General features: G+C 41.3%; 1 protein-coding gene and 1 long non-coding RNA gene across 3 annotated transcripts in view; one reads left to right on the top strand and one right to left on the bottom strand.

The window, feature by feature from the left end:
• LOC147141014 (low-density lipoprotein receptor-related protein 8-like) overlaps positions 1 to 14,283 on the top strand; it is a 58,901-nt gene extending 44,618 nt beyond the window's left edge. The window contains exons 10-18 of one of the 2 annotated variants that reach the window (XM_086042754.1): positions 574 to 745; positions 2,592 to 2,819; positions 3,539 to 3,657; positions 3,891 to 4,030; positions 5,587 to 5,728; positions 7,059 to 7,211; positions 8,017 to 8,277; positions 9,986 to 10,054; positions 11,408 to 14,283. In XM_086042754.1, the coding sequence (XP_085898880.1) occupies positions 574 to 745; positions 2,592 to 2,819; positions 3,539 to 3,657; positions 3,891 to 4,030; positions 5,587 to 5,728; positions 7,059 to 7,211; positions 8,017 to 8,277; positions 9,986 to 10,054; positions 11,408 to 11,727 (1,604 nt within the window). In that variant the 3' untranslated portion in view covers positions 11,728 to 14,283. Of the gene's footprint in view, positions 1 to 573; positions 746 to 2,591; positions 2,820 to 3,538; positions 3,658 to 3,890; positions 4,031 to 5,586; positions 5,729 to 7,058; positions 7,212 to 8,016; positions 8,278 to 9,985; positions 10,055 to 11,389 lie in introns of both variants that reach the window. The other variant, XM_086042753.1, reaches the window with a different exon arrangement.
• Positions 7,694 to 11,643, bottom strand: LOC147141015 (uncharacterized). Its single transcript, XR_015088326.1, has 3 exons — positions 11,440 to 11,643; positions 9,904 to 10,263; positions 7,694 to 8,247 (listed from the first exon to the last, which is right to left on the bottom strand). It is a non-coding gene; the product is annotated as an uncharacterized LOC147141015 (long non-coding RNA).
• Positions 14,284 to 15,999: the final 1,716 nt, after the last annotated feature.

The following is a 15,999-nucleotide window of genomic DNA, read 5'->3' as shown; positions in this document are numbered from 1 at the left end:
TCACAATACAAACATTGGCTTTAGGAGAGGTTGTAGTTGTTTATAATAATGACATTGTGGTTTAGGTTATCTTTCTTCCATTTTCAATGAGTCAGGGGCAGTGGGGCATCCTCTCAGCTGCCAACCCCCAGTGCAGATTTGTTTGAAGTCGGCTGTGATTATTCCCACAGTGGCACAGCCCTCCCTATCACCTGCGTTTTTCTGCAAAATTACAAACATCAGGTCTAATCTGCCTCCGCGCAGGATCACGCCTCGCAGGATTTGCGCCAGTTACGAAGATATAGCCGTGCATGTCTACTGAAAAAAAAAATCGGGGAACTCATTCACCTTTTTATAATCCGTTGAGGATATATTACCAAAACTGTGACTTCTTCCATTTGACAGTAACAGCCTTAATTCACCTTAACATTACCTGAGAATGATAACCTATGATGACAAATAATGTCACAAGGATACATTGCATTTAAAAAAAAGGATTATTTCTGTCCAAAAACTGTGAATTATACCACTTTCGTCTTAAGAGTTTGCATTTCAAAAGTAGAACGGTCAAAATGTTTCTTCCTTTGTGTGCAGGAAAAAGCCCTTATCTACTGTTCACGAACCGACATGAGATCCGACGTATTGACCTCGTCAAGCGGGACTACAGCCAGGTGGTTTCAACTCAGAAGAACACTGTGGCTCTAGACCTCGACGTGGCCAATAACCGGGTCTTCTGGTGTGACCGTTTTCATCGGAGAATTTACAGGTATGACGATAACACAGTGTTGACTCAGTGAGGTGGTAGCTAGCGATATTCGATACCAGTACTTTCTGAGGCAGATCACGATTTACCGATGAGTCAAACTGCCACAGTACAGCGCCAACTACTGGCGAGGAGGACGTACTCAATGTCCGAATTTTTTTTTTTTGCCTAAAGTAGCGGTGGCTGCTATCGGCAGCCTCCACGGGCACACAGTACCTTTTTCTGGTATCAGTACTCATTCATCCCTAGTGTTAGCGTTTAATCGGCAATCTCAATTTCTGACATTTCATTGGGTAAATCTTGGCTGCGGTCTCCTACATTTGACCCCTTGTTGTTGTTGCTATCCCAAATTCATTTCCTCCCTGTAGTGAATTCTAATTGGAACAGCATGTTCTTTTTATATATCAAATGGAGATCTCTGGGGATAATCAAAGGGAAATTGCTGCATGGCAACATGTGTGCCCGGCCCTCACCTCACACCTCTGTCGGGATGACATAATTTGCGACAGGGACCGGCCCTGAGCGAGGCCTTGTCTATTCTGATAAGTGGTCCATCCGAGAAGGACTCTAACCCCTGCATGAACCGGCTCAGTGCTTAGCTCAAGGCTTCAGCATCACTCTTCACACAGTGTAAAATAGGACGCACCATAAATAAACCATTTACTATTCATTTAACCGGTAATAAATTCATTTGCTTCCATTGCAGTCTAATAGTGCTTGAAGGCCTCGTATGTAGCTTCATAACCAAACCAAAAATGTAAGAGACCCCTCTCTGTGATAATGTTGTACATTTCCTACAATCAGTGTTGCCACAGTTACCTTGAAAAAGTTTACTGATTACTGTACTTGATTTTTAAAGTAAGTTAGATTTCAAGTAGGGCTGCACAATATATTGAAAAAATATCTATCGCAATAATGGCCTAGGCAACATGCATATCACAAAGGCATTTGTTATGGAATTGTATGCTTTTATCTGAATTTAATGAGTCGGATGCCAACTCAAATGCATCACCACCCAATACTTGGCCTTTTCCTAGGGGAATTACAATGAATTTATTTTGTACTAGTTATTTTCAGCACATGCCAGGCAACCCCGCTTAACATAAAAATGACAACTGATTGTGCCAATACTTTGGAAGTATAATTTTAACAATAATGTTTAAGAAAAAAGTTGTTTTTTTTAAATGACAGCCTTTTTGACTTATATAGATATAAAAAAAAGTCTTACTAGACTTCACTTAACATCAATTGTTTTGTATATACTGTATTATATAAAATGTAGGCAGTCTTTTAACCTCACATTTAACGATTAGCGCTTTAATGGTAAAACTTAAAATTTATAATGTACATTGTTTATAAATATAACAAAATACAAATCTGGGACTTCCTACATTAGTTGCAGCTCTAATTCACATAACTTGTTGGGACTTTATGAGCTTGAATGTACTGTGCTGCGACTCCAAACGTTTCAAATGTCTTTTTTTTTTCTTAAAGCTAGATAACACTTTGTTGACAGTCTAGAGCCAACCTTAATATTCTCATCTTTCTGAAAATAAGTTTTCTACAATTGTGCATTTTGCAAACGTTGTTTTGTAACAAAGTAACACATTAGATCATTGAATAGTAACTTGAATAAGACTACTATTTAAGTTATAGTGACGCGTTAGATTACTAGTTACTTGAAACAGTTACAGTATAATAAATACATTATTGAGCAACATGTTTCTGGCATCATTAATACAATACACATATTTTTAAATTAATACTTCTATTCCTGAAAATTAATTATACTCATTGGAAACTCATTGGATTGCTTTTGATGTACCTAATGGCGAACCCGCTCCTGCAGCGCCTTCATCCACGAGGCCAGTGACCCATCTCAGCAGGTGCAACTGGTGGATACGTCGCTGCAAACCCCAGCCGGTCTTGCTCTGGACTGGCTTCAACACAACCTGTACTGGACCGACTCTGGCGACAAATCCATCTCTGTGGCCTCAGTGGACGGAACCAAAAGACGCATCCTCATCAACACTGATCTGAGTGAGCCTAGAGCCATAGCGCTGGATCCTCATCATGGGTGAGATGTTGTCTGTGTGCAGTCTGTACGGAATGCGTGCAGGAACACACGTCATTCATCCCATGACATTCAATATAAAATCGAATACTTCCGACATAAATTACTAGGTTTAGATTGTCATCGTGGGGATGTATTTACTTGGTGATTTTCGTACTCTATTTGTATCATGTCAACAAAGTTACAAGCCAATGAAACATTTGGCATTTCAAAAAACAACTTTGAAATTCTTGGTGTCCTGTGGTGATTCGAGTTCAGATGACAATAAATGAATAGATTCATATTCCAAGGGTTTGCTGCTCAGGCTGAGTGCTAATACTATTCAGACATTTCAAACACACAGCTAATAATTCATACTCGGGGGAAGAATGCGGGGCACACAGAATACTGAATGTGTCACCAAATGGCAGCTTGTATTGGCAGAAAAATGCATTGGTGTCGGAAAATTGACATTTTTATGGCTGTATGTTGCTGCAGTGGATTGTTGATTGATATCGACATTATTCTTAAGTAAACCAGAATAGACTGGCAAAGCAAAAATAACACTCGGATGGAGATCATATACTGTGATACGTCGAATGACAGAACCAGCTGGAAGTAACACACCAAAAGAAACTTAAAACTCACAGCAAATCAAAAACAAATAAAACAGTAAAAAAAAAAAAAAAAAAATCTGCATTTGCACACCATGCCAAGCACAAACCATTCTTTGTTCTATCCAGTTTTATGTACTGGTCCGACTGGGGCACAAGAGCCAAGATCGAGAAGGCCGGGATGAATGGAGTGGACCGGCAGGTGCTGGTGGCTGATAACATTGAGTGGCCCAACGGCATCACTCTAGGTGAGAGCGAAACAGCTGTTTATCGAGCCATGCAGTGCTGTCACATATGATTGATACTGACCACTGAAGTAAGACGATGCTTTGAAATGTAATTAGGCATTGCACATGGATGACACAGATAGAACCTGTGATCATCTCATCCAGATAATCTTCAATTCTTTAACATAATCAATGAGGGGATTTGTTGATCTGAGTGCAAGCGTGCCTTGTGGGCAAACAATGTGTGTACTCAGATGTAGCTAACCGCCGTCTATACTGGGTGGACTCCAAACTACACCACATCGCCAGCGTGGACCTGAACGGAGCTCACCGCAGAACGCACATGACATCCGCAGAGAGGCTCGGCCACCCCTACGCTCTGGCTGTGTTTGAGGTTTGTGTCACTTTATAGATTTATAGTATTGTCACCTCAACATTAGGGCCCAAGGCTATACGGGGTCATCATTCTTTTGCTTGCTCTTATTAGAATTGCAGGCGGTAATGGGAAATGTAAAGTACTTTTTTAACAGGTCAGGTTTGTGTCCTTGCGTGTCTGATCCACAGCAGCACATGTACTTACTATCAAGTCCATGAGCCCGTTACAACCTAATAGGGAATGGCTGTGTGCCAAATTGTGGGTGACGGACGCTTTATTTGTCCTCTTCAATATACAGTAAAGCCCTTTCCATTGCAAGAGGGTTACGTTCCAGACTACCACCGCAATAAGTGAAACCCGTGATTTAGGAGAACCTTTTTAAATTATCCAGAGGCATGTTTTTATAACATTTACAGCACTTCATGATTTTAGTGTAGATTTTTATATTCAGAGAGAGCAAGAGGGTAACACAAAAATCCATTTTTTTCCCCAAACTTATCATCCCACAATATACATAATGCCCAAAGATGTCCATTAAATGAAAATGAACCTATCGCCATCGCTTTCTGTTGGCACAAAAGGCAGGATTACAGAGAATTTGACTTTTAATCTTCAGCAAAAACTAGGCTGAGCTAAATATTTCCTGTTTTCATTGATCTTTTAAAAAAATACTAGAATCCTCCCCCATCGCGGGGGTTTCGTAGCAGACCAGTGCGATATACAGTCCCCTCTAAAAGTATTGGAACAGAAAAGTCAATTCCTTTGATTTTGTTGTGTACTGAAGACATTTGAGTTTCAGATCAAATGATGAATATCAGACAAAATCTCAGAATTCCAGCTTTTGTTTCATGGTATTTATATCTAGATGTGTTCAACAACTCAGACCAGAGTACCTTTTGTTTGAAGCCACCCACTTTTCAAGTGAACAAAAGTATTGGAATGGCCATTACTAAATTAACTTAAAGTGAATAACATTGAATATTTGATGGCATAACCCTTGATTGCAATAACTGCATCAAGCCTGCGACCCATTGACTTCACCAGACTGTTGCTTTTCCAGGCCTTTACTGCAGCCTCTTTCAGTTCTTCTTTGTTTGTGGGGGTCCCTCCCTCAGTCAATAATTTTTCACCGATTAGGAATCTGTATGCGTTACCGCAGCATTTCTGTGTAAATATTCGTTATTTGAAGGTAAATCCCTCCCATAACATCGAATGCTAATTTTTGCTAGCCCGGCAATGGGGTTTTCCATTGACTGTTAGCAATAAGATGGTGACGTTTCTAAAACGAAGTGTCTGTTTATTTGCATTTATAATATATGCAGTTCTTTTTGTTGTGTATTTAGTTTTCCAATAAACTCCAACTGGGCTGTGAATAAAAAAAATCTTAACGCACGCTCAGAGAGGGCAGAGGCCACACACTTGCTGCAAGTGACACAGACGCATTCAGGCTTTCACAACGCAGGATCTTGCATACACATTCGATTATAATGATCTTGTGATTGTGAGAAGCCAAAATCGAAGTCACCGTTAACCTAAAATGTCCGGTTTCTCTTCTCTGAATATTCTTTCTGCAGGATCGTATCTACTGGACAGACCGAGACAAGGCGTCGGTCTTCATGGCCAACAGACTGACGGGTCAAGACATTCAGACTCTTGCTGACAACCTCAACGATCCCCACGACATTGTGGTCTTCCACCAGCTGCGCCAGCCACAAGGTGCGTGTGTGACTTTGTCGGTGCATTTGCGCACGTTGTCACGGGCGACCATCACACCCTCTGACACCGACATTGGGTGTGAGATCAACCGCATCTACGTGGCCACTCTGTGGGATTGTGTCAACCCGCACACATAAATAAATGATGAGGTGAGTTTTGGGAATGCGGCGCACTCATCAAGGCACTAAAGCAGCCACCGAAGTGGCTCCAAATCTGCTGACGCTCAAATTTCCCTCACAGAATGGAGTCGAATTGATTAATAACAACATTGATTGCTTTGCTTTTTTTTTTTATTTTGTGTATTGAATTTGATTTAGCCGTACTTTGCATGTGCATAATTGTATGCTAATCTTTTCAATTCAATCTCAGTCTTCCACTTTAACGTACGATTCCAGAAAACAAAAATAGGCCACACGTGTTTCTTTCGTGTTTGTTCATTTCTAATGCCTGGTACAACTAAGTCACATTTGTTTGGACAAAAAAATAATGATGACAGCAAAAATAGCTCATATTAATTTCATTGAAGCGCTGCTATCAAGCAATTCTCCATGATTTTCTTAATTGTGGCCAAAATCACGACAATTACGCTTAAGCATGACAAATGATGGAATCAGCTATACTTTATGTTCACTGTATTCTTCAGGTATGTAATATACCATTAGTGGCACCAGGCATTACAATGAACAAGAAATTGAAGCAACAACGTGGTCTAATCATTTTTTCGTGACTGGATATGCAGTCTATAGTCAGGCCATGAATTTGGTTCCTGGGCCTTCAGTGGGGATTTATGCGACTTAATCCAATTCTTAATAGCACCACTATCACATCGCAATTATAGAAAAATCAATACTACACTAAAACGCAATATAGCAGCATACAACTGTGCCACGTACATCATCTGGAGTAGTTCGCAATCAATATTTATCTACCAATATGACAAAAACCTTGACAAAAATAATAAAATACATCCTACTTAAAATTATTAAATTAGAGGATGATAAATATACCGTAGTTTCATTGCCAAGAAGCACTACGGATTCTGAAGGCAGGGGGTACATTAGATTGACATGGCAGGATACTGAGGTTCAAATCTGATTGAAAACAAAGCAAAAAAAATCCACAATGGAAGCCGTGCGGCTGAGAAACGCTACAAAATGAGGAAAATAGTCTGCTGGGTGTAATTTAATAATTTGATGAACCAAATTTTAGAATTACAATGTATATTATTAGTCTGACTCATCATGTGTCCCTAAATTCAATATGTGATTATCTGAATTGCAACATTGTCCCTTTCCTGGACTCTCATATTCTCCTCTGCTCCCGTCTGCAGGTCCAGACAGTTGCAATCTGGGCAATGTGGCCAATGGAGGCTGTGAGTATTTATGTCTTAAGGCGCCACAGATTACCGAGCACTCTCCTAAATACACCTGCGCCTGCCCCGATGGACAGGACCTTGGCCCCGATATGAGGGCTTGTGTGCCAGGTGAGACTTTGGAGTGGAGGAAATGGAAAATAATAAGGCCTTAAAGGTGAAGTCAACCCAAACACATATATTTTTTTAAGTATATGTTCTATGGAGACACACTAGTTGAAACCAGACATTCTGATAAATATTGTGTTTGTGGAATAAGAGTTAATCAACCAATTTTTAGCCATTTCCGGGGGCGGCCATTTTGTCATTTCTGTTGACTGAAAATGACATCACAGTTGCTCAGGGCTCAGGTAACGACCAATCGCGGCTGACCTGTTTTCTGAAGCTGAGCCGTGATTGGTCGTTACATGAGCCTTTGTGACGTCGTTTTCAGTCGACAGAAGTGAGAAAATGGCCGCCCCCTGAGATGGCTAAAAACGGGTGGATTTTGCTGCTTAACTCATATTCCACAAACGCAATATTAATCAGAATGCCGTATTTCAACTAGTGGGCCTGCTGGGAACATATTCTTGAAAAAAAAAATGTTTGGGTTGATTTCACTTTAAAGGGATTCATGGAGCACATCACAACTATATTATATCCCAACGCAAGGATTGTACACTATCCACAATGTACAATCTAAACAGATCCACTACAAAAGCCGTGTCACAAAATTGGCATTTACAAAAGAGAGCAATTCACATTTTTGATTGATTTACTGTTTTCATCAGCAAATAGATTTACGTTTTGAAGGTGTCAATTAGAATTAATTGCAATCGATTAAAAATATCAAATCCGAGTCCGTGTCTTAAAGCTCTGGCCATGAGTTTCAGTTGAGAATCCTAAAAGTCAAAAGTGTTTTCCGCTTTACGTGCAGCGCCGAGAAACGACATGCCACCCTCTCGTGCACTTACACCTGCTCCCACGGCAACCGAAGACTATCTGCCACCTTCAGAGGGAGTATCGCGGGCAGACGCCAGCCCGCATTTGACCACATCACACCTTCCTGCTCTGGAGCCGCACACACCCCTCAGCACGCTCAAGGCGGTGGAGTCCAAGGCGCTTGGATCGCACTCAACTGCCACCGTCACTGTTGAGTCGACCACGCCTGCGGGGGACAGCAGTGTGTCACAACACTGTAAGCAACCTATGGATTTATTGATGCATTCATGTAATGTCTTAGATATATTATATATTAATCGCCATTCAAACATTTTATTGGCTGACAACCCTAATGCACTGCCCTCCTTGTTACGATGTGTTCGTTAGATTATAATGAATGCGGTTTTTGTCTCAATATCATAGGCCCAACATTTTTGTTTTTTTTAAAAGAGGAAAATCCAATCTTTATTTCAAGTGCATTTATTCAGTGGGGGGAAGAAATCCCATAATGTATATATGATGGTTATCTACATACATAATGTATACACATATTTATATATATCCATGCACACGCACACACATATCAGGGGTGGGCAATTCTGGTCCTCAAGGGCCGGTATCCTGCATGTTTGACATGTCACTCTGCTGCAACCCACCTGAAACTTTTAGTTGACTTCCCTTTAAATCAATATAACCTAAAACGATTTTCACTTGTTATTGTCTTACATAGGAAGTCAATCCAACCATATTTTTTTAAGTATATGTTCTGTGCAGGCCCACCAGTTGAAACACAGCGTCCTGATTAATATTTTGTTTGTGGAATATGAGTTAAGCAGGAAAATTTACCTGTCTTTAGCCATCTCAAGGGACGGCCATTTTGTCACTTCTGTCGACTGAAAATGACCATAGCTCAGCTTCAGAAAACAGGTGAGCCGTGATTGGTCGTTATCTGAGCCCTGAGCAGTTGTGATGTCATTTTCAGTTGACAGAAGTGCCAAAATGGCCGTCCCTTGAGATGGCTAAAAACGGGTGGATTTTGCTGCTTAACTCATATTTCATATTAATCATTTTGCCTTGTTTCAACTAGTGGGCCTGCTTAGAACTTATGCTTGAAAAAATATGTTTGGGTTGACTTCCCTTTTAAATGCAAACGTTAAGTACAGTAGACATTTTGTGCAGTTTTGCAACAATTCTCAGGCATAAGTTGTGTTCAAGAGTGCCACTGTATTTGTTCTCGAGCTATATTTTCACCGCTTGAAATTTGTTAATATTGCGTAAAAATAACAGACAAAGGGGGGGCCGGGCCATTAATGTCAATATGTGAAAAACAATTTGACCGTATTTGAAATAGCGCCGATATATATAAAATGGATGTATGATTCCCCTCATTGGCTTTCTTGCCATACATTCAGCTCCCTTGCAAAATGTCACGGCTTCCACATTCGCCTGGGCTTGCGTTCATTAGCGTAAGTGTGCCAAGCGTGTTGTATGAACTCATTCACTGCCAGACATTTACCGTAACGTTTGAAGAAATTTGAATGAAATATAAATAAATTCCTGGGATTAAATGGCTGGACTGTGAAAAGACAAATACATGTGTCGATGGCAGTGAATGTGCGGAAAGAAGAGAAGGCATAACAGTGGAGCTTAATGGAGCCTAGATGGATGAACGCAAAATGGCAAAACAAAATCCCAATGGCCACTTCAGGGTCGCACGTGTGGCTCTCAATTCTTATTGTAGATTTATTCTACCTCTTTACCTAGTTGTTGAATACAGCTCGGAAGCAACTGCTGCCGGTTTGTTTTATCACCTCTCCTCTTCCAGCTGCCCTCCCCTCCTGTCTCCTCCTTATCGCTCATTGTTGCTCACACAATTTTATACCTTAATTATCCTTCCTCCTCTTTATTTACACTCTGTCGCTCTCCCATCCTGCATTCTTCTAATGGTTCTTGTCGTCCTCCAGCTGGAAGTGAACATTTCCTCCTTGGAGAGAACCTGACAGTGGCTGTTTTAGGAGTGGTCATCCCCATCGGTAAGTCACATTAAAGCGTCCCCCTCTGTGTTGGTCTGCTGCTGTCTCTCTGCACAATGACCTACTGTGGCGCCAGAAGAGAAGCTTGGCCCAAAGGTCCTCTTCTTTGACGTTCCTCAGGAGTCACAGTCTGTGTGTCTGACATTGCTGCATTATTCACTCCACACGGTGTTGTGTTGGGCTTTGCTGTAGCTGGTCCTCTGCAAACACTGTTTGGTTGGACAGTTTACTTAAGAAAGCATTTGACATATTAGCGTGCCCACATAGTCACGTTCAGCAGAGAGGTATTGATTTAAAAATATAAGCAGCCAAATTGGTTTACAGAAATAGTAGAGATACCTCCCAGTGCAGTGCAGATTTACATCACTGCAAAGTATTAGCACCGTCATTCACGTAATGTTTAATTACTGTAATTTCCCGTGGATAATACACAATTTTTTTGCAACCCCCCCCCAAAAAAGATCCAAAAATCTGAGTGAGTATTGCACATGGGTCCAGCAAAAATAAACATCACATTGTACAGAGGTTTACCAGTACTTAGGGGTTGTAAAATAAAGGCGTGCTTGCATTATCTCTTACAAAGTCTTACAAATGTATGGAATATAAAATTTGTATTATAAAAGAAGACTTTCCCAGTGCATTCGCCGCACACCAGCTAAATAAGAGCTTAGTTGCCTTATAACTCATTACTTGATTGTTTGATGTTCTTCTCGGCACTGACCTAATGACGACAAGTAAATACATCTGTGCTCGTATCCTGCAGTAAAATAGTCCGTGCGGTTGTGGAGTTAGCCACGTTGTAATGATTGTTTCTCCTTTCCATGTACGTTACTAAGTGTAATTATTCTTACGGCCACTACATGGTGTCATTGCACTGTCTGTTGAGTTTTTGGGCAGCAAATACTTAACACGCAGCATACACAAGGTCATTAAATGTGCTTCATAATTAAAAGTACAACATTTAGAAGCGGTTAAGTACAGAAGAGTTCAGGACAATTGGATGGATGGTCAAATCATCCATGGATTGCAATCCTGCTACAGATTTTCTGACAAATTATAAACATGAAATCGCTTTGGTGGGCTGGGCATTGAGTTTGACACCTCTCCCTTTGAGTGAGTTCAAAATATGAACCAACCTTGACTTGCCACACCGTGGCTGAGCCACCCACACAACCACTCGATCACGTTCATGTTCCTCCGCTCTGTTTCCCGCATGCCACTCGCGCGTACTCCCAACCCCCACACCCCGTGTGTCATTTCACGCCATGGGCTCGTTATGCCTCATTAACGCTCCCCCCCCCCCTCCCCCTGCGGCTGTGTGTTAAACGCATGCAGTTCCTATCGTTGCCACAGTGGTGTTCGGCTTGGTCTGCGCCGGCGTCTACCTGGTGTGGCGGAACTGGAGGCGCAACTCCACCAAAAGCATGAACTTCGACAATCCCGTCTACCGCAAGACCACCGGCGAAGGCGAAGAGGATGAGATCCACATCGGTCGGACTGACGCTATGGGGCACCACGCCCACCACCACCCGTACCCGCAGGGCGTCGGCATGGGGGTGGTGACGTCAGGAGGCGGTGCCTGCCCGCAGTTCATCACCTTACCACTCGGGGGCAGCATGCCTGATCCAGGGACCCATTGGTACACGGAGCAGCCTATGCTCTCCACTGCATGAGCCAGGAGGAGGGGCTTCAGGGGAAAAGATGGCGGCTGTGGCACACAGGGAGGTCAAAGGTGACTGGTGGAGTGCATATCATGAAATGCCATCCACAGCCATGTTCTATGCCAGTTTTCCTAATTCTACAGATTTAGACAGCTTCATACCTTCTCGTTGCTGGAGCTGGATCTATTTTTCTCTGATGAAGTCATGTTTTGCATTGATGGAGTGTGTGTTGTGTGTCATCTATTTTGTAACCAAGACGCTTAGTGTTTTGTCCTTGACGTGTTTATTTGGGGTTCATATTGGACTGGGAACCTACAATAAGGATAAGCTCTGAAATTGTGGATGTGCGTTGATGGGACAATCTGTACAGTTTCATTATAGAATCAGTCATCATGTCAAAAAGAACTGTGTTGCTGGAGCTTCACTGGTTTTATTTGAAAAGTGAATTTTTTTGCTGCTTTCTCACCAGTCCAGGCATGGTAAGGACGAGTTATTTGTTCTCTCCGAGTGCCATTACGCACTGATGAACGGAGAGACTTTATTTTTATTTGACCTTCAACAATCTACAAAGCGAAAGCATCTTAGACTGTATGGAGGGGGGAAGGTGCATCGGGAGCAGGAATAACGACAGAGTGGTTTGCTTTTTTTCACTGTGATGTTTTAATGTTGGAAGGTTTGAGAGGAGTAATATATCACAACTTGTAGTCTGGAGAGAATATTGTTTATATTTTTGCCTGCTATATACATATATAGACACTTCATTAAATGCTGGAGAAGACCACAATTTTTCATTAGTGCTACTGGGTGGCCACATAGCACTTCCAAACCACATGTGTGACAAAAAAAATCAGTTAAAAATATGTGCTTAATATATTTCGTATTTCATAATGCATTGCATATGTAAAAAAAAATCAACAACAAAAGCTTTGAAACATACAACAAAATAACCATATACTGTGATTTTTTTTTTCTAGCGCAAAAGGCTCTCGCACAAAAAATCCCATTCAAGGATGGCGCAAAACTGCGGAACAGCAAATGTTAAGTAGATTTCCCCCCCCCCCCCCCCACAAAAATCAACTCACAAAATTGTAATATTATTGAGGGCTAATGCTTGTCCAGCATGTCATTCCAAATCCGCAAAAAATAATTAGGCCTACTCACATTGTAGTATAGTTCAGTAAGCCATGTTTGTCATCTAGCGGTAAATGGTGATATTACAATTTAAAACTATACAGTGGAATCCCGCTATTCGCGGAGAATAGGGACCAGGCTGACCCCCAAATAGTGAAAATCTATATAAAAAAAAAAAGCATATAGTTGACGGGCACTGAAATGCATTGGACGGAAAAATTATTAGAAACCCCAAATATTCTACAAAACAATTCTGATAAATCAGCAATATACTTTTTCCTTGAAGAGAGGGATCCCCCCCCCTTCCCAAAAAAGAAATCGGCAATACAAGAAAAAAAAACTGAACAAATGTTAAAAATTATTGGAAAATAAATCCTCGACTGGTGCTTGGTACACTGTAGAATAGGGAAAATGTTTATAACCACCCCCCACCCCCTCCCCCAAAAAAGATTTAGATATTAAATCTAAAAATATTATAAATATGAATTCATCAAGGTGTCAGACAGAGTGCTGCCAGTTGCCCATTCCTGCAATAGAGGATGCGATGTGCACTTGCATAGTACAACTCACCCACCCATTATTACAGGCAGGACACACACACTTGCATGCACACACACGCACAAACACACAATGTGTATCCTGCAACCATGTCTCATTTATTATTATTATTATTATTATTATATCTGAACGAGATGGCCAAGCAGGTGACACAGACCAATAATGCACATTTTCTTTTCTCCCTAATTTTGACACATTGTTCATGAAGCTGTAAACATTCTGGTTGTGTTTGTGTGAGTGTGTGTTGACCGAAAAGCATGTGAGTGCTACTGTTCATCCCACGGCCATATTTGAACCATTTTTTACGCTCTCTGTTGCACAACCCTCTTTGAATGCCTTCCGTCTCGCATGAAAGTTTGTGAAGCTGTACACAATGTGTCGATGAATGGTTGCGTAATTGTGCGTGTGTGACAGTGACGAGGGTGCTTTTGGACTCATTGATATGTAAATATCTTTTCATAAAGGTTTTTGATAATGTATAATACACTACAATGATGTAAAAGAGAAGATGTACATAAGATTTTAGATAAAGTGTTGACAGGTATAATAATTTATTTGTACAGAGAGAGCACTGCATTCCCTGCTTGTGAGAAATCCAAATTATTCACCAAAGTTGTCAGTGTTGTTTTTTTTATTGTGCGTTTTTTTTTGTTTTTTTGTTAATGAGCCAGCCTTTTCTGTGTTAGTCCATGTAAAATACTGTGGACCCTCTGGACGTTGCTTTATTCTCACAATTTACATAACATTACACGGGTCAGTGTTGCAATTACTGTAAATCTGTTTGTTTGTGCCTTTTTTGTTTTTCTTACTGTTTTCATGAAAACACTGGACAATTGCAAAGACACATTTTATTAAAACCAAGCTGGTTCCACTTGTTGATTTTGGGTATCACTTTTGAATATCTCTCTCTATATATATATCCATCCATCCATCATCTTTACCGCTTATCCTCACGAGGGTCGCGGGCGTGCCGGAGCCCGTCCCAGCTGTCTTCGGGCAGTAGGCGGGGGACACCCTGAATTGGTTGCCAGCCAATCGCAGGGCACACAGAGACAAACAAACATCCGCACTCACAATCACACCTAGGGGCAATTTAGAGAGTCCAATCAACTTACCATGCGGTGGATAGGGATTTTGTTTCGTTAACTAACTGTTAACATTTAGTACATACCTTATCCCTTTGCATGTGAAGTATGTCCTTGTCTGGGACATCTCTAGAACGTAAAAATGTCTCCAAACTCTCCATTCATGCTCATGCTAGTGAAGCTACGACCCAGAAGTGGAAGTCTTTCGTGTCCTCCTAAAATAACATTGTGTCATTTTGCAAGAATGACTTTTATTGTGGCTCCATAGTCTGCTGATCGACGGTGGTTGTGTTGGCAGCTAATTGCTATCTTTGTTGATACTTAAACAGTTAGAAACAATTCAATCCACTCCCAGCCGGTAAGTGATATGAATAGGAAATTAGCCAGCTAATGAGCTTTAAGTAATGTCTATGAATTATGAAACCTCTGCTGTTAGCCTTTCTCCCACGGCATCATGCACAGACACTTTTTTTTGGGGTGGGGGGCTCAGACTGCCGAAATGTAAGGACGTAAAAGCTTTAAAAAGACGAGGACGGACGGGACGGAGAAGGATTATTTTTATGAATAAGGACAGAAGGACGATGACGGAAGGGTGCCCAGGACACGGACAAAGGACAGACCATCTAAATAGGGTAAAGTGCCCATCTCTGGATTTCATAAATGCAACACATTTACCATACATACAGGTTTCTGCGTCATAGATCTTTGAGTATTTGAGGTTGCTGACCCACGGACTAAGAGCAACATTTGTCATCCTTATTCTGAAGACAAAGCGTGGCTGTCAATTGCAGTCTCCTTTCAAAACACCATTTGGGTATTAGATGTCTTGAAGTAGTTTAAAAAGGTGTTGAACTTCAAATTCATGCTAATTTAGAGAGAAGTGGCCACTCAAAGGCCTTGTCTACACGTAGCCGGGTTTTTTTAACAACCGTATATACCGAGGAGATATCCGGATATATCCGCAAATCGCCACTGCGGCCGGAGTTTTGCGTTTTCACTGAAAAAACTCCGGGGACGTGTGGGATGATAGGGCTAACCGCAGGCTTATATCCGGCGTTTTCAAAAACCCCGGCTACGGGTAGACAGGGCCAAATATGTCCTCCCGAGTGAGTCATTCTGCAGGCAAATCTCAGAGTGTGTGCTCTCCTCCAGTGGCACGTTAACAATTTGTCGGGTGTCACGTTTCTGATGAGTCACACTTGAATGAGATTACATCAAATCCCTTTTACGTGTGTAGTTTAGATTCCATATGGTACTGTATACCTATTTTAACCCATTAAGGCCTAAAACGCCTTTGTCAACAGCTCCCAAAACCTAAGGTTGCCTTTGGAATTACCCTTGAAAACCTGAAGTTCTCCCAGAAATTCAACACTTACAAAATGATTATAATATCTCAGCCCCTGTAGCAAACAGAATCATAATTCCAAAAGAATTAAAGAGCTTAGACACGTGGCTTTCACACAGGCAGAATTTATTATTATTTATACTGTTTCAATCGAAGATGTGAAAA

This window comes from Filicampus tigris, chromosome 10 (genome assembly GCF_054856515.1).
Source record: "Filicampus tigris isolate MCC_2025a chromosome 10, RoL_Ftig_1.0, whole genome shotgun sequence".
Classification (NCBI taxonomy): Eukaryota; Metazoa; Chordata; class Actinopteri; order Syngnathiformes; family Syngnathidae; genus Filicampus; species Filicampus tigris.
This window is presented reverse-complemented; position numbering and strand designations above follow the sequence as displayed.